General features: G+C 41.4%; 1 protein-coding gene across 2 annotated transcripts in view; it reads left to right on the top strand.

Annotated features, from left to right (window-relative positions):
• The window catches only part of CNTNAP5 (contactin associated protein family member 5), a 302,323-nt gene that overhangs the window by 143,764 nt on the left and 140,145 nt on the right, over nt 1–18,414 (top strand). For both annotated transcript variants that reach the window (XM_081885529.1, XM_081885528.1), the window contains 2 exons: nt 10,906–11,170; nt 13,697–13,846. In XM_081885529.1, the coding sequence (XP_081741655.1) occupies nt 10,906–11,170; nt 13,697–13,846 (415 nt within the window). The remainder of the gene's footprint in view (nt 1–10,905; nt 11,171–13,696; nt 13,847–18,414) is intronic.

Here is an 18,414-nt window from a genome sequence, read left to right as displayed (position 1 = left end):
TCTCCTGACAATCTCAGGGAATGCCTCCTCCCATATGAGGCTTTTGTCATCTTGCCACTTAAAATAATCTGACAAAGTCCTGCTACAGATCCTATTTTAGGGGGATGCTAGATGAGCATCCACCAGGAGCAGTAGCCCTCTGCAAGAAAGATTGTGCTGCCTCTTCCCTGCTACCCTTTCAAAGTTGGCTAAAAAATTCCCCGTGAAAACCAACCATTGATGTGTTGTATGCTTTGCTTTGTTTACTGGCCATTACTGCATCTCTTTATACCCTAAATATATCATGTAATTGGTATTCCTGTATGTGTTTTTAATTTGCAAACCACTATGAAATTTCAAAGCAGTGTATTTCTTTCTTTCTTTAAAAAATAAGGCTGGGATCACCAATCTTTATGGACTAGAGGGTGCCTTTCAGATGCAGAAACTGAGAGAGTGTTAGGGGTGCTAGTCACATAAAGGCTGCCATGGAGTGGGTGTGGCATAAACCAAAATGTCTGCCATGGAGAGTATAGTGTAACACAAAAATAGATAACCACTGCTGAGAACATTGTTTTATGTGGGAAGTCAATCTTGTCCTACTGGTCCTAATTGTGGATCTCTCTCTCTCTCTCTCTCTCTCTCTCTCTCTCTCTCTCTCTCTCTCTCTCTCTCTCTCTCTCTCTTATTCACACACACACACACACACACACACACACTTACAATTGTTGGATAATAACAAAACAGAGCTTTCCCCCAGAAAAAGATACAAGGTAGCCTCACCATTTATTTCACATAAATCACTTAGAATGATTTTGCCACCTAACTTTCTTTCTGGGAGGGATAGGGACTCTTTATGTATTAAATGAAAGCTCAGAGTCTGGAGTACCTACCCTGGAGAACCACTTGAAGCCTTCATGGGTGTCATGGTGCCCATGGGCACTAGGCTGGCAACATCTGAAATCAGGGATGGCCCATCCCATTTCACCGCCTGAGGTAAAATGGGAAGGTGCTGTCCCCTTCCACCACCTCTCTGCCAAAGTCTTGCTTACCTGGATCATGCACCAGCTTCTCCTCACTTCTCCATTGGGGACAGTGGCAGGGGCAGGCAGGGTGCCCCCATGGGATTCTGCTGCCCAAGGCAGCTGCCTTAGTTCGCCTCATAGGTAGGCTGGCCCTATTTGAAATAAGTTGTTATCCTGATAATATAAGCACAGCAGCAATTTGTACACCACTTTAGATATTTTACAGTATGTTGTTATTGTTGTTATTATTTAATCAATAAATAGGCTTTTATGCAATTTACAAATATACCACCAACATAAAAAGATTCTTGAGACCTTTCAAGGTTTCTTCTTCTTCTTCTTCTTCTTCTTCTTCTTCTTCTTCTTCTTCTTCTTCTTCTTCTTCTTCTTCTTCCACCAATTAGCTTGAATTTTGAAATGCCAGGGAGAGCTTCAGGTGTTGGTGAGATCTAACAGCAAAATGAAATGACTTTTTGTTTTCTTTAGCAAGCAGGCATGTGTTTTTCCCTCATGCAACGTTGAGGCTTCAGGGTCAGACGCCAGTGCAGACTGTGGGAATGACAATTCTGAATAATGGGTCATTTTGGCAACAAAATGGGCTGTCTGGGGAAATGAACCAAAATGGGTAGTATCAAAAGCGTAAAGAAAAATTCTCAGTGACAGCTGAATTTAAGCTAATAATGCATTCTCTTTCTGTGAATTCTAAACACCATCAGTAAAGTGCTTTGAACCACCTTAAATCTCACGTAGATGTTAATCTCACTTTTAAGGAAATATTGAGTACCTTTGATCTCAAAACCCTTATTATTATCAAAGCACGTCAGATGGATAGCAGTACACAGAGGACTTTTTCAGGTCAGAAGCAAGGAAACAAAAGGTTGGGGGCTGTATCCAATGGTGCCAGTTTTTTCAACAGGAGGAGTCATTCTGGTTGTGAAAGAGTATTTGCTCCAGTGTAGGATGCTAAATCTTCCATGCCGTGCAACCCTCTGGAGCAAGTATTCAAGGGTGCAGGGGTTATCCTCAGAAATTGCCTACTCTTCCGTTAGTGGAATCTTCTCCTAGATCAAATATTCTTCTATGAATGGAAGGAGACTATTCAATTCATTCCCTTTTGCCTGGAGTCAGACAGGCTTAAAATATAACCAGCTAAGTTTTGAAGTGGTTGCGGTATGCGTTGCTGAACAGACACTGGCAGAAAACTTTCCTAGTCGTTGGCCACTGATGAAGCTAAGAAATTGACTGAACGTTGATGTTTATTTTTGGATAATGGGACAGAATGCTGATCTGCTGAATTATTGTTCATTTACGATCTGGTGGGGAATCTTTGATGGGCTGATGGCCCATTACCCCATTAGAAAGCTGCCATTTGGCTATTTTTCTATAGTCAAATGCAGAGGTTGGTGAGGTCAAACCAAATCCTATATCTTTATAGCACATTCACAGCTATTTAACATGGCAACAAAAACATTTACTTCTTATTAACTCCAGTCATGTTTCAGCTTTGATTTTCTTCACAAACACTCTCCCAGTTTTTTAAAAAAGCTATTGAACACCTTTTATCTCTCCTAACAGTACAAAAGACAATTAATTCTAACAGAAGAATGCAAATAAAAGTCAATGGACAGTTGAATGGCAAGCCTCCCAGCTATTCAAGTCCTCTAACTTAAAAATGTAATTGCATCCCCGAAGTCCAATTCTGTTCAAGTAGAAAAGTAGCACAGGAAGACTGGTGTGCTGGGGTATTGCTTGCAGGGATTATTTCAAAAAAAGGCGTCCTCTACCTGCAGTCCATAGTAATATATCCTACTTTACTTTTGCATTCTGTAAACCAGCCATCTGTGGCCATGACCCAATGAGCTACTTCAGATACACCCAATGACTTGAGAATGCCCAGTAGGATGTAAAAGGCAGATCCCAATCATCTGAAAAGGACTGGTTTTCAGAAATGAACATGGAAGGCAAACAGAATTCAAGGCTGCATACACACCACACATTTAAAGCATATTTAAAACACCCCTCCCAAAGAAACCTGGGAAATGTGGTTTAGCCCACTCCACAGAGCTACAGTTCCCAGCACCCATAACAAACTCTGGTTCCTAAGATTCTTTGTGTGGGGAAAATGTGTTTTAAATGTCTGGTATGAATGCAGCCCTAGTGCATTCCATTTTAATGATGTGTTTTAATGAAAGTATTAAAACATTTTAGTCCTAGTGAATAAAACTGGATAGGTTTTAGGTCACTATACCCCTGACTCGGCACAAAGTATTAAATCTGCCTTTGTGCTATTTCACCACTTTTAGATGTCCTGTCTGGCAAGGTGAATTTGAAAGACAAGCCTTTGGTTCTGCTTCCTTCTCTATTGAAAAGAGGGAAATATCAAGCTATCTATATTATGTTTGTCTATGATTCCCTTTTCTGTTTTTACCTTTGTTTCTTAGTAGAATGATTTATGATTTTTAAAATTGGCTGCTGCTGTCCTCTGCAGTTGCGTCTCAGCTACTGGACCAGGTAATGAAGTGATAATGCTCGGTTACCGCAAGCGTGAAGGCAGTAAAATCTTTTGTTGCGCTGTTGGCCAGTGACCTAAAAGCTTAGGAGACTCAGATAAAGAAAATTCAGAATTGCTTAGCCAAGCATATGATCCTCAAAGTCTCTCAAAGGGATGAAATATCATTCTGTTGAGCCCTTTCAGTTCTGTTATCTGATACTTTTCTGAGCAGGGACATAAAAGTTTCCCAAGAAAGGAATTCAAGTATATGAGAACCTCTGCTCTTTAATGACAATCAGTGACTTCACCTCTTTTCTCCTGAAAATATTAGCTTAGTTATGTACAGTAGAGCTTCTGTATTAAGAGCATCCCAATAATTGAAGTGTCCTCTCTGCTGACAAAAGACCCCATTATCCTCTTTATATGACCATTAAGTAAGTACAGGCCTTCCTTAAGGAGATTTTTCTTCTTCTTCTCTGACTTCTACTCTCAAGCAAGGCTAAAAATTATCTCTGAAACAATTTCTAATAATCAGCATGAATAGCTACGTTCTTCTTCACTTTTTGCCTGCATAATGAGAGCATCATGATTATTTCTTATGAAATCGTTACATACTCAGGTACTCAGATACTGAATGAAAAATGCATGTGTGTATCACATCGCTTATGGAGAGGACGTTTGCATATCAATTGTGGCCTTTCCTATCAAAGTTTGAGTAATTCGAGGCCAAGAAAGAAATGACCATTTCTCCCAAATATTTTAAAGAAGGAAATGGTATTTTTACATGTGAGCACCCTTCATAACTGCTCCAATACAGACGTATGTGCATACAAAAAGTATTATAATTAAGAAATCCCAACCCTGCTTCAACTTTATTTGGGTTAACTGGAGGCCTTGTGCTTCACCTTTCACTTGCAGCAAATCTGAAGCACATGGCTTCCCTCAAAGAAATATGGCAGCTATAGTTTATGTGCCATGGTGCTACAATCCCCATCACCCTTAAACTGTAGTTCCCATGATTTTGGGGAGGAAGCAGTGTGCTTTAAATGAATGCTGTGCATGGGACTTCACACAAAGAATTTCTGTGACATCCTAACTGTGGTATTCCAACACAATGCTTGTATTAGCCATACACTTTTTATTAATATGTTTAGAAATGCTTCCTTCTGGAAGACCCAAGATGATAAGTTTAAGGAGCTGAAGATCCAGACTAACTGAAAGGCACCCTCAGCACTCACCCAGGTGTTAAATCTAGCAGCATCAGCGTAGGATGGGACACTGAGCTGAGAGATTACTTTTATGTCTCCTGGGTTTGTAACTGCTGGAATTTAATTATCCTCATCACCCGCACTCACAGACTTCAGCTTTCTTCTGATAAAATAGTAATCCACACTTGAGTAATCAGCAAAATAGGCAAGAAATAGAGAATTAAGTTTCACTCATTGATGCTATACACAGAGACAGTCTCGGGATGATTGCTAAGACCTCCTCTTAGTCAGATTACATAGCATTTCCTTAGGGTTCTGTTAGGTGATTTCTTTTTAAAGGCAATATTGCATGCCAAGACATGTTCCAAATATGCACTGCCTCTCGCTTAATGTTTTAAACTAAACAATTTGTATCTGCTTTGATAGCTTCTACAATGGCCTGTTTGCAACAAAGGAAATTCTCTTGCTTGCCATGTTACTCCTGAAAATAGATAGTGACAGACCTCTTTCCCAAGTGGATGAGGGTCAAGGCAGTATCTACCAAGGAAATGTTAAATATCTCTGTTTAATTGCCTGAATTTAGGAAGTTCAAATTGTAATAACAGCAGCAGAAGTCCCTTTGGAGTACATTTCAGTACCTGTTAAAGGAATCGTTAATCAGACTGGAAACATTGGACTCAATGGAGTTCGTAAATGCCAGATGAGTGCTAGATGGAGTTTTTAGCAGCTAGACATGTCTGATCTTCTAGTTTCCCTCTGGAGGATAGAAACTTCTTATTCTATTTCACAGCTAGGGAAAAGTTTGAGGGTTTTTTTATCCTTTTCTTTTTCAGTTAAAGTGAGTTCAGCTGTAATAGCAACTGTTCCAGGGAAGGCACTAGGGACAAGCTAAGATCTAGTGTCATTTTTTCACGTGGTTTTGACCCTCATTCATGCTAATCTCACCAAATCAGTGAGAAGTGCTGAAAAGGAAGCTGACTAGCCAGCATGGCCCCTCCTGTATGTATTCAATTGCTCAGAAGCAGTGGCTGTACTGTATTCCATTTATAATATACATCCAGTCACCTCAAAAATTTCATCTGTCTTGGATATGGGTGTGCAAATGTACCAGTAGGGTTGCACAATTAGTTACCAGATAAAAAGGAGGACAAAGTTCCTGTATCTTTACTTTGTTCCTTAGAAAAAGGAAAGTCAACAGTTTTTGAACATTCATTTAGGGAATGTTCAGTAACCTGTAGCAAAGACCAAGGTCACTAAATTACCCACAGAGATGACAAACTACTTGCCTTTCCATCCTGTGCAACCTCCTGAACTGAGAACTGGCCACAATATATCTGCCATCCAGAACCAAACTGGGGCATTAAGTTGACAGGCAAAGTTGTTAAGCCTCAAGACTAGCCCTGGAAACATCTACCTCTGCCATGTTTGGTTGCACACTATTATTAAGGAAGATTGCCAGGAAACAGGCTGACCAGCTTAGTCCAGATGTGCCTGGTGATGTTCATTCTAAGAGCTTCATAGACCCTCTGCAGGCACAAATCTGCAATGGCTGCAGGATAACCATCTGCACTCCCAAATTCCAAAGAAAGCAAAATTCAGTTATGAAGAATGAGGGTGTATAAAGTGTTACCAAACAGTGATATCAGACAAACAGTGAAATCTTGTAAGTCAGATCTACAAATGAAGAATCTGTCTGCTTACCACAATCATGTTCCTTTAGGATCCAGATCCAGGGAGATGAATAATGATAATGATAATATATTATTATTTATACCCCACTCATCTAGCCGGGCCTCCCCAACCACTGTGGGTGGCTCCCAACAGAATATTAAAAGCATGATAAAACATCAAACATTAAAAACTTCCCTAAACAGGGCTGCCTTCAAATGTCTTCTAAAAGTCAGATAGTTGTTTATTTCTTTGGCATCTGATGGGAGGGCGTTCCACAGGGCAGCGCCACTACCGAGAAGGCCCTGGTTTCCTGTAACCTCACTTCTCACAGTGAGGGAACTGCCAGAAGGCCCTCAGTGCTTGACCTCAGTGTTTGGGCTGAATGATGGGGGTGGAGACACTCCTTTAGGTATACTGGGCTGAGGCCATTTAGGGCTTTAATGGTCAGCACCAACACTTTGAATTGTGCTCAGAATCATACTGGGAGCCATGGCTGCTATCAACTGCCCTATCACTACCCTATTCACTTCAGATTTGTGTTGACTCCGCATCTTGACATGATATATCAAAATTCCCAAAATAAGAAAAAGTGGGGGAAGCCCACAGTAGCAATTTGGCCATCTGTTGTACGAACTTTAACAGAGTTCTTGCCCTTCTGACATATGGAATGAATATCATGTTCTGCAAGGCTGGATGTACTGGAACAAAAGACAGTCTTTGCACTAAACAACCATCACATTCAATAAGTGACATCTGGCAATCTTATCTGGACCTCAGCCAGGATTGGATTATGATAAAGTGAAGCAGTGCCCATGGCATCTTCTCATCAGATGAAACAATAAAGCAATCATATTTTTAAGGGTCAATTTTGAAATTGCCTCACAACCTTCAGAGCCCCATTATTGGGCTGTGAATGTTCTATGCTTTCTGCACACTCCAGGGAAGACTTAACATGTTTTTATGACTTGTGTGAGCAGGGAACAAATGGAGAACTTAAATCTTTAGCAGCTCAAGAATCACTAGCTTAGGGTGGGGGGCAGGGGAGGTTCAGCTGACACCTTCATTGCACACCTTTAGGCTTCAGGTGAAAACATTTCTCTTTACCCAGGCTGTTGGCTGATTAACATCTAATAATGTCAGGCTTCAGGGAATCAGCTCCCTGTCCCTCCCACCAACGTGGCAGTAAATAAGCAGAACCAAGGAAAATGTGTCTTCTTACCAGTTAGAAACTTTAATAATCACAGTGAGAGAACAAAGAACATCTCTCCTAGAAATGGCGGTGCTCCCAATTAAGAATCACACCCTCTCCTGTCCCTATTAATCTACGTCACTCCTATGTTTTTTAATCTGAGCTGCTGTTTTTTTCTGTTCTGCCATTTTCTGAGCTCTCCTGGACTTTGGGAGATGGGAATGGATGCTATCCAGAGACTGTGAATCTGTTAACTCTCTCTCTTCTAGTGTTTCTTCTGCTAGCTGTTCCCCATCCAGTATTTCCCAGCTTCTGCCTTCTGAACTATGCCCCTCTGCAAACCACTGCTCCAAATCTATACTCTCCTCTGGCTCCTAGGAAGATTCAGGATCAGGAGGAGGGGGTGGCTCCCATCATTCTTCCTCAGTGAAGCCCTTCTCAGCATGGTCCCTGACGAATAACATCCAATATATTGCGGGAATGGGGTTGGGTTATTCCAGGTCTGGAAGGACACACATGGCCAGGATTGCCTCACAGGTTATGCAGAAAGCCTTGTCTCCTCCTCTTGGATCTTCTCCACTAAGAACTAAGACGCACACACACACACAAGTTTATAAAACTTGTGGGTGTTTTAGGTAATGATATAGAGGTTTCTGATGGGATGGGGAATGCTACAGACCAAAGCTTGCAATCCTAACTTCACTTGGCTGGGAGTGAGTAGCACTGAAATCACTTGGGCTTACTTCTGAGTGGACATAATTAGGATTGCACTACAACTAGCCTTTATTCAACTGTGGAAGACGGTATGCATGTGTAGGATGAGCGACTGGGGTGAGGGGAGGAGTGTGGTGTGGTCAAGAGGGAAAGGAGTAAGAAACTTTCAGATATGTAATCATCAAGCCATTCCCACACCTTGAGGTGTGGTTCTTGTGGACATTGCAATGGAAAATCACAATGGTGTGAATACAGCTTTGAAACTCATTCAACAAGAAAGCATGGGAAAGTTGCCCACAAAATATTATGTCTGAATACACTCACTGTAAAGCCCCCACACTCGAAAGTCCCTTAAATGTATTGAGAATACCCTTGCCCCACCAAGGTTCTCCCCCCAGTTCCACCCTTCCCACTCCCTGCAAATGTGGCAGATGTTTTATTGAGAAAATGTTTGGCATAGTTTAGCATTTATATGGTTTTTGATTAGGTTTTCACTCCATCTTCTGGCTGAAATCATTTTGGAGGTGTTAAAGATAAGGAGTCATTCAAACTGGACTTATTGAAATGCATTTATTCCTTGTTCCAGTGTACTTTTGTCTTGTAATCTAGGAAAAGAGAGAAAGATCCCATTGAAGCTTTTGTTTCAGTTAGCAGCAAATTAAACATCTTTCCAGAACTTTGTTTAATTTCCCCTTGTCAACTAAGAATTGTTCAAAGCTATTGAAAGTGATAAGAAGCTATTCCATCATTTTGTCCTAGCTTTTCAATAAGGGAATCCCCAAGCGCCGTATAGCTTCCTGCAAATCACTCATCTTTTGTTCATTCTAATAATACTGTTAGAATGAGATATAATTTCTAATGAGAGACCGCACCACACGGAAGGCCTTTTACTTGAATGGGTTTATCAGATTTCAGTTGATATTTCACAAAGTGCCTTGGTTCAAAAGCAAGTGAGTTGCAGCTCTCCCCCTGTCCACAAAACCCCGTGTACTATCTTTGAAAGCTGTGAATGCACTTCTCTTCCTTTATTCTTAATTGCTTGATATATTCCTTGCTTGAATTAATTTACAATGGAATTGCCAAGAATAAAGGCACTGGGAGTCCAGCTGCCATTCAGGAGAGCGTTTGGATCAGAACCAATGTTGAGATCAAGCTCCGAGAGCTCCGGCGCTCACTGGAATAGAGCTCATCAGAAAGTTAGTCAGAAAAATAAATGGTAGGATTTGTCCCACCACACTAAACTTAAAGTCATCTGGAAGCAGTGTGCTCTGGAAGTGAGAGTTTGTTTAGTTTTGGTTTTGAAGTGAAAGTGAGCAAAGATCAGTTCAAGGTGAAGATTAAAGACCTGTCTTTGCTGCCCAATGTCGAAAGAGAGATATCCTTTTGAACATCTAAATTTCTTGTAACAAAACTTGAGGGGGGAACAGAAAATGATTTATCCACTAGGGGTAAGGGAGTAGAAATGTAAACCATTATTAGTAGCAGTATTCCTGTTAGGTTTGCCATACGTCTGGAATTTCCTGGACATAGCCAGCAATCGGCAGTCGTAAATAGTGTCCGGAAGGAAATCACTTAAATGTCCAGAGAAATCCATACATATGGCAACCCATGTTGACAGTGTCTTTTTTGGAGATTTCCTTTAAAAATAGCTCAAAAATGTCTTTTTTTGAGATTTTGCAAAAATAGTTTAACAACTTTGGCCAACAACAGCTCAACAATTTTTCTGTCCAGATTTTCACTTTTTGAAATAAGGCAACCCTAATTCATGTTGTTATTATTTTCTGTGTGTAATGGCTGTTTGCTAAACCCAATAAACCAAACTGACTGACCAAGAAGATTCATGTACAAAGTTAACGTGGATACACCTCCACAATGCTGTGATCATCCTGCCCCACTAAGCTTGATGGAGGCACATGCTGTGTAGGGCAGCTTATAGGACTAACATTGGACTCCTATACATCAGGAGGCAGGGAACAGTTGGCTCTTCAGCCCCGGGAAACCTAGCCAATGGTCCCAGCAAGTTTTCCCCCTCCTCCCTCTTAAGTTGTGAAGAGTTTTTCTTCTCATGGTTTACTGGGCTGCATGTCCATCAAGTCCAGTAATGATGCTGACTGTGGTGAACCAGGGTCTCATGTAGAGATATTTCCCAACCCTGTTGTTAAATGAGCCTGACCTTGGTATCTTCTCTATGCAAAGCATGGATTCGGCTGCTGTTCTATGGCCACCAACCCAGTCAAGGCATGTAGAAGGATGTCCACCTTACCCCACTGTCAAATCTAAGCTCTGTTTTCCAGCCAGTGCAACACTATGTATGTGTATGTGTATTTCCTTGGCCCAGGGCATGAATGTGCAAATGCAGTCCTATTTTTATTTAAAACTGCAGCAAAGCACTCATTCTGCACACCAATAGGATGGAAATCAGCAAGGAAGTGTCTGTATAACTGAGAAACTGTCTGGTTCTATATGTTGCACACATACATACACACAATCCTAAAGGTACATTATATTCCTGTCCTCCTGTTGTGATAACTGCAGCATATTCAGAGCCACTGAATGGGAAAACAGCTTGATGGTTGCCTGTCATTGTCTCCTTCCCCTCCCCTCCCTCCCCTTGTTTTTATTACTTTCCAGGGTAATGTGACTTTTGCCTGCTCAGAACCACAAATCACTCCCATCACCTTTGACAGCTCCAACAACAGTTACTTGCTGTTACCAGGCACTCCCCAGCTTGATGGCTTGTCAGTTAGCTTCCAGTTTCGGACGTGGAACAAGGATGGTTTGCTGCTATCCACGGAGCTGTCAGAAGATTCCGGTTTACTCTTGTTATACCTCCAGCATGGAAGGATGTCGCTCATCATCCAGAAAGGAACAGAGAAATATGTAGGAGTTAGTGCAGGTATTGCACGTCTAATAGAAACATTTACTTTCTTTCGGATTCTTTGTTTCTATACTGGCTTTCCAAATTAAGCTCCAAGCAGCTCAAAAGAACAGTAAATAAATCAATATATTATTGTACCTACATACAATGAAAACATAGCCATAGATTTATCAAACACATGCCATGATACAAGTGTTTAGATCCACATTAGGAAGCTAACAAAAAACATCACAATTAAAGTTCCTCTAAACACATGATTTGCCCTTTGGAATGAGTTCACAGTGAAAGTCAGCCGGTTCCTACCATGTTGACGTTTAGATGCCTGTTTGAAAGTCATCTGTTCACCCAGGGTTTTCTTGATACAGTGCTGTTGATGCATTTTAGAATCATAGAATGAGTGTTTTTTTCTGGGGGGATGCAGGGGTAGGCATACCGGTGTGAGGGGTAGGTATACCATGAGAGCCAGTGTGGTGTAGTGGTTAAGAGCGGTAGTCTCGTAATCTGGGGAACCGGGTTCGCGTCTCTGCTCCTCCACATGCAGCTGCTGGGTGACCTTGGGCTAGTCACACTTCTCTGAAGTCTCTCAGCCCCACTCACCTCACAGAGTGTTTGTTGTGGGGGAGGAAGGGAAAGGAGAATGTTAGCCGCTTTGAGACTCCTGAAGGGGAGTGAAAGGCGGGATATCAAATCCAAACTCTAAACATTTTGTGAATCTAAGTTTGGTCTCATTGAGGAGCAGTATTTCAATATGAGTAGGAAAATGACAGTACCCCTAAACATTTTTAAGGGGGGAAAGCACTGCATAGAATCATAGAATTGCTGAGCTTGGAAGGACCCCAAGGGTCATCAAGTCTAACACCTTGCAATGCAGGAAGCACAGCTAAAGAATCCACAACAGGTGGCCATCCATCCTCTGTCTAAAAACCTCCCACATTGGTGGTATAGGTTTTTTTTGGGGGGTGGGGGGAATGAATGAATGAATGAATAATAAATACAGTCTCCAAAAATACGATTCTATTTAATAAACTCTTCAGTAAGATCAGTAACAGAAAACTACATCAATATCAAACTGTTTCATTTCAAACCAGTTAAATTCAAGTATCACCTTAACTGAAGTATCACAGCAGAAGTGTTGTAGAATGCTGCAGAAAACAGAGGTGTGTTAATCTCCCGTCCATGCCAAATTCTCCCCATTATGCACCAAATGGACTAGTGCTTTACAAACATCTATCAGCAGCCTTTATAACTGGAGTCAGACAGGGTGCCACCCACCCAGGTCAGGTGGAAAGGAGCCAGAGAGAGAAGCAGGGAACAGATCTTGTAGGCCTCATAGGTGGCCAGTCCCTGGCTTTCCAACATGAAACATGACATCAAAACAGTATCCTTTGTTTTAAAGGGAAGTGAAAATTGGGCAACTCAAGCTTAGAAGAACCATCTTTTATTTCCTCTGCCAAATCTATCGAGAGGGAAAATTCCAATAGTATGCTGGTTTGTGGTTGACATGACAGCATGCCCTTGGCTTGATAATAGTGTGGAGGTTATTGCATGCTGATATAGCAATTCAAAAGACAAGAAGTAGTAAAAGCACAACAACAAATCTAGCCCCTTAAAATCTAGAGCAGCAACTGCTGCAGCAAAAATAGACAAAGTTCTATGAACAAGATAAGCATTTATATGCACGAACTTCCTTGCATCCAATGGAGTAAGTTTACAATACAAAGGAAAATAAGATGCCATAGAATTATTTGGCAGAAATCCTAAGTAGAGCCAAACCAAAATCCTTTTAGCTTTTGCTCTCCTTGTTCTGGTAAGTAACCCCCCCCCATTTTTTTTTATCCTTTTGTCTTTGTAATAGTTATATTCAAGCTTATAAACCCCAGCCTGCTTTATGCAGTCACATAGACTGGTGGAAGAGTTTAAAGAAATTGAGTCGTTTCCAACAAAGGACATGATCCGCCTTCTCTAACTTGGCTGGGGCTGCTGGGAGCTTCAGTACAGCTTGGGGAATGCTTCTCCTCAGCATGCATTTAGAACAGTGTTTCTCAAACTTGGGTCCCCAACTGCTATTGGACTACAACACCCATCATCCCTGGCTGCTGGTCCTGTTAGCTAGGAGTGATGGAAGTTGTAGTCCAACAACAACTGGGAACCCAAAGCAAAAGACAAAAGTCTAAAATTCAACAATTCTTTAGTGGGACAAAGAGGGAACAGAGGATTTACAGCGCCTCTAAATCAAAGGCTTCCTTCTTTAGTTCAGTGGGGTGCAAGGATATACACTGGTATCCATCCCCTTCATTGAAATGAATAGAGATATTTATATATGTAACAGCTCCATGTAGTGCATGAGGACTCTGGCTCTGGGGACAAGTTTCATTAATGTTAGCTTGTTTATACCTGGTGTGTGTGTGCTCCCCCTGACATTGCCTGAGTGACAGTTTTGTTATTTCCTTAAGGACAGTAATTACTCACAAGCTTCCCCTCCTCCTCCACTTCCTTCTTGTCCCCCATGAGTAGTTGATCTCTTTTCCACTCCTTGTTTCCCAGGCAGCAATCTGTATGATGGTCTGTGGCATGCAGTTAACATCAATGCTAGAAGACATCGCATCACCCTAACTCTCGATAATGATGTAGCATCTACAGTTCATGCAACCACTGTTTCACAGATTTATTCAGGGCACAGCTACTATTTTGGAGGTACGTTGTTTTCCAGTGCTGTTGTGGTGACTAAAAATGATGTCCATTTTTGTTAGTTGTTTTTCTTAAAAGAACCAATGTTGTTATCTATTACATTTTATGTATGTATGTTTGTATGCATTTTATTTTAAAAAGAGGATCTGTTAGTAAACAATCAATACATGTCTCCCAAACCATTGGAAAGCTACATGTTTTGGGGGTTAGCTGTCAAAATAGATAAGTGACAATATACTGAGAAACCAAAATACACAGACGCCTCTGAAATGAAAATGTGTCAGCTTTGTATGCAGCCTGATGAATTTGATATAAGTAAGATGGTAGAAAGTTTTGGGAAGGCAGATAATAATGGTTAGGAGTGGATTGCACCTTTTCACGTCAATGATGGATGTATCTGTACAGGGTTTTGTCATGCTGAGTTCCAATTGAAATCCACAGTGGAGAAGTGCAGGGATAAGTGCTTATTTTTTCATTACTTTCAGTCAGAACTAATCATACCTAAACTGCTCTGGATTGCACTTTAAACATTTCCTGTAAATGATCTCCAGACCATGTGATAAGTTTTCTTTTGTTTGTTTCGGTGAGTGACCTCCACTTAGTTTTACATTGCTGGAGAAGGAGAAATAGCAGAGAAGAGTATGTCCTCTTCACTTTCTTCGGTCTTCATATCATCTGTATATCTGCCACTATTTGAGCTCACATATGGACACAAAAGGTGGTGGTGTGGACAATGTGTGTGCATGCATGTGCTCATTTGAGTGTGTGCACTTTCTTTGGGGGAAAATGTAAGAGCATAAGAACAGCCTGCTGGTCAATGGCCCAGCAACATGTTCTCACAGTGACCAACCAGATGCCTTTGAGAAGCACACAAGCAGTTGGTATTCAAAGGCCTACCCAGTGGAAGTGGAACATGGCCATTGTGACCAGTAGCCATGGATAGCCTTCGCCTCCATATATTTGTCGCCCTTATATTTTATCTGCCCTGAATCTTCTAACATTCAGCTTCAATATGGACTGCCTGCTTCAGGAGGAAATATGATGCCTTGATTCAATGCTCTAGTCCTGGTGCCTTCATTATACACCTTTAGGTGCCAGGCAAAAATGTTCCTCTTTAACCAGGCTTTTGACTGTTTGACGTCCAAGGCCCTTTTCAAATGTGTTTTGAAGGAGGGGGTTACTGGGTTTTTTTTGTTTTATTACATAATTTGTGTTTTTATACTGTGATTTTATGTTGTAACCACCCTGAGACTTGTGGGTAATAGCGTGGTAGGGACCCGGATGGTGCTGTGGTCTAAACCACTGAGCCTCTTGGGCTTGCTGATTGGAAGGTCAGCAGTTCAAATCCGCCTGACAGGGTGAGCTCCTGTTGCTCTTTCCCAGCTTCTGCCAACCTAGCAGTTCGAAAGCACACCATTGCAAGTAGATAAATTGGTACCACTGCAGCAGGAAGGTAAATGGCATTTCTGCGTGCTCTGGCTTCCATCACGGTGTCCCATTGCACCTGAAGTGGTATAGTCATGCTGGCCACATGACCCGGAAAACTGTCTGTGGATAAACGCCGGCGAGATGGGCGCCACAGCCCCATATTCTCCTTTGACTGGACTTAACTATCTAGGGGTCCTTTACCTATTTACCTAAAGGGTGGTATACTAATTTAATTAATAAAACAACAACATAATCCAAGTAAGGTAAAGGTAAAGGGACCCCTGACCATTAGGTCCGGTCATGACCGACTCTGGGGTTGTGGCGCTCATCTTGCTTTATTGGCCGAGGGAGCCGGTGTACAGCTTCCGGGTCATGTGGCTAGCATGACTAAGTTGCTTCTGGCAAACCAGAGCAGTGCATGGAAACACTGTTTACCTTCCCTTCCGGAGCAGTACCTATTTATCTACTTGCGCTTTGATGTGCTTTCGAACTGCTAGGTTGGCAGGAGCAGGGACCAAACAATGGGAGCTCACCCCATCACAGGGATTCGAATCGCTGACCTTCTGATCGGCAAGTCCTAGGCTCTGTGGTTTAACCCACAGCACCACCCATGTCCCATAATCAGAGTAGATAGTGCCAATTAATTGTTTGGCAACACACACCTGACCCAAAAATACTATGCACACACTCCCTTGTATCTGTTTAGTAGGAATCTCTGGATTTGGACCTATAAACCTGAGGACAGTTTATCACTTTCTGGATAAACTTTCTGGATAAACCCTCTAACAACCGTCCTTTGTTTAGCTGAGCTGCTGTTAATGAAGTGGAGATTGGATCCAGGGAGAAAATATCTAAAGGGATACCCTGGGATAGTAGAAACCTGAATTGTTCAGACCAAAGAAAATCTGATCTGGGAGCTTTTACAAACATGAGTCTATGATTGCATATACACTATACCTTTAAATGGCATTTGAAGGACATTCTTTCCCTCAAGGAACTTTGAGCCCTATAGTTTTTTAAGTGTTTTCTGGGAAATGCAATTCTATGAGAGGTAAGCGGCACTGTCCAGAATTCTTTGAGGGAATGAATGCGATTGAAATATGCTTTAAAGGTATGATGTGTACACATTGTATATCTCATATGGTCTGTTCTAGTCTAGCAGCATATAAGAGGTTTCTGGGAGGTTTGGCTGGTCATTATGTAATTCCCTCGTTTTGGCTACTGATCACTGTGGGCACAAAAACTCTATTTGTGTGACATTAGCTAAGGCTCCAGAATTTTGGCTTGTAGGAGACACTGCTTGCTCCCATATTTCCAAATATGTTTGTCTATGAGCCAGTCACATATTGCTTGTTCAGACAAGGCAGCATCACAATAAAATAATTGTTATTCTGCACTATTATACTGCCAAATATAATATTTTAGAATCACCATAAGTGGTACTTGCATTTGAATATAAAATACTTACAAATGTATGTACTTCAAAATTGATGTGTGTTATAAACTCTTTGAAAACATCAACCCATAGAGCGCAAAAATTAGCAGTTTTCTTTATAACTATGAAGTGTTGCATTCCAGTTTTAAATTGAAAGATTTTTTTTTTTAAAAAAATTGTTATCAAGCTAGGGGCTTGGTGGGTATTTATGCCATCCAAAGCTCCTGTGATTAAAATCAAGAAAGAGGACAACAGTAACATTGTAAGCAATTTAAATAAGCACCCTTGTGGAAGCACAATTAACAGGCTCTCTGCTTTTGGGTTCATCTTAACCCCTATATAAAGTCCTTATAAACTCAAATCTTTCTTTCTGTAGAAACAAAAATAACCAGCAAGGTGGGAAAGATTTTGCACCTCTGTGTATTTGAGAGTTATCTTTGGAGATTTTAAAATTCTTGCTTCCTAAAAGTTCCTTCCTTCCTTCCTTCCTTCCTTCCTTCCTTCCTTCCTTCCTTCCTTCCTTCCTTCCTTCCTTCCTTCCTTCCTTCTGTTTAAAGATGGGCTGCGTGCATCTTTTTAAAATAACAACAGCAACATTGTCTTAACCCCCCTTCACCCACCCACCCACTATGCTGTGAAGGGTAGGACAACATTTGCCTCAGTTTAACCCTGTTTGGCTATGATGACTGCTTTTATATTGTGGCAACGCTTCTGTTGCTAACCTTTGTGCAGGATGTGGTGGGATTAAAGACTTCTTTTTAGTTTGACTTTTGCACCTATGATATTTCACAGAGTTTACTCTGTGCTCCTCGATTATATCCGGAGTGCAAACTGCTTTCAGATGACATTTTCATTTCCCCTCTCCGATTCTCCCTCAGCGTAGCAGTACTCTTAGCCCAGATGCTGACATGACCCTAGCAAGCTGGTGTAAAGCTCAGCGCAATTTAAATGCCATATGGAAAAAGGTGGCATAGGGTTTCTAGGGCATACCTTATCAGCAGGCAGCATGGAGCCAATACTTAGACATCTGCCAACTGTCAATTCATTGCTACTATTACCTAATTGTATTAGCCGATGGTCATTCCATGGCTTAGCCAGGCATATAGAACCTTTTATTCTATTCCTGTGTCAGTTTGCTTGCTCAAGTGCTGTGGAACTGATTCCTGGATGGGCCTGCACAATCTGTGACCCAGCAAGCCCAAATGAGCCACCCGTCATATATTATAATTTGTCACTGACTTGACAGTCTCCCCATTTTGGCAGGGAAATGTGCGAAATCAGTCTTGGTACATTTTAGTGGGCTGCAAGGGCTTAACCAGAATGAGCGCAACAAGGGAAATGGAAGCTTATAACGGATTAGGTCTTCCTGTTCTATGATAACACTAAGAAGTCCTGGATTCAGAGAGATGGACTCACTGTGAAAAGTGTGGAAAGCATAACCTGGCAGAATCTCATCATATCAGTCCTGAGATGCTGAGAGATGGGGACAATATTTGTAAGCACATAAAGAAGGCTCAAGATGCAAAACGAGTCTGAATTTATTAAATATAACAAACTGGAGGATCTGCAAAAACAAAAAACAAACAAGCCACAATTAACCACATTCAGGCATAGGCAAACTCAGCCCTCCAGATGTTTTTGGGACTACAATTCCCATCATCCCTGACCACTGGTCCTGTTAGCTAGGGATGATGGGAGTTGTAGTCCCAAA

This window comes from Podarcis melisellensis (genome assembly GCF_964234715.1).
Source record: "Podarcis melisellensis genome assembly, chromosome: 1".
Lineage (NCBI taxonomy): Eukaryota > Metazoa > Chordata > Lepidosauria > Squamata > Lacertidae > Podarcis > Podarcis melisellensis.
The sequence above is the reverse complement of the archived record's forward strand: the minus strand, read 5'-3'. Positions and strand labels throughout refer to the sequence as shown.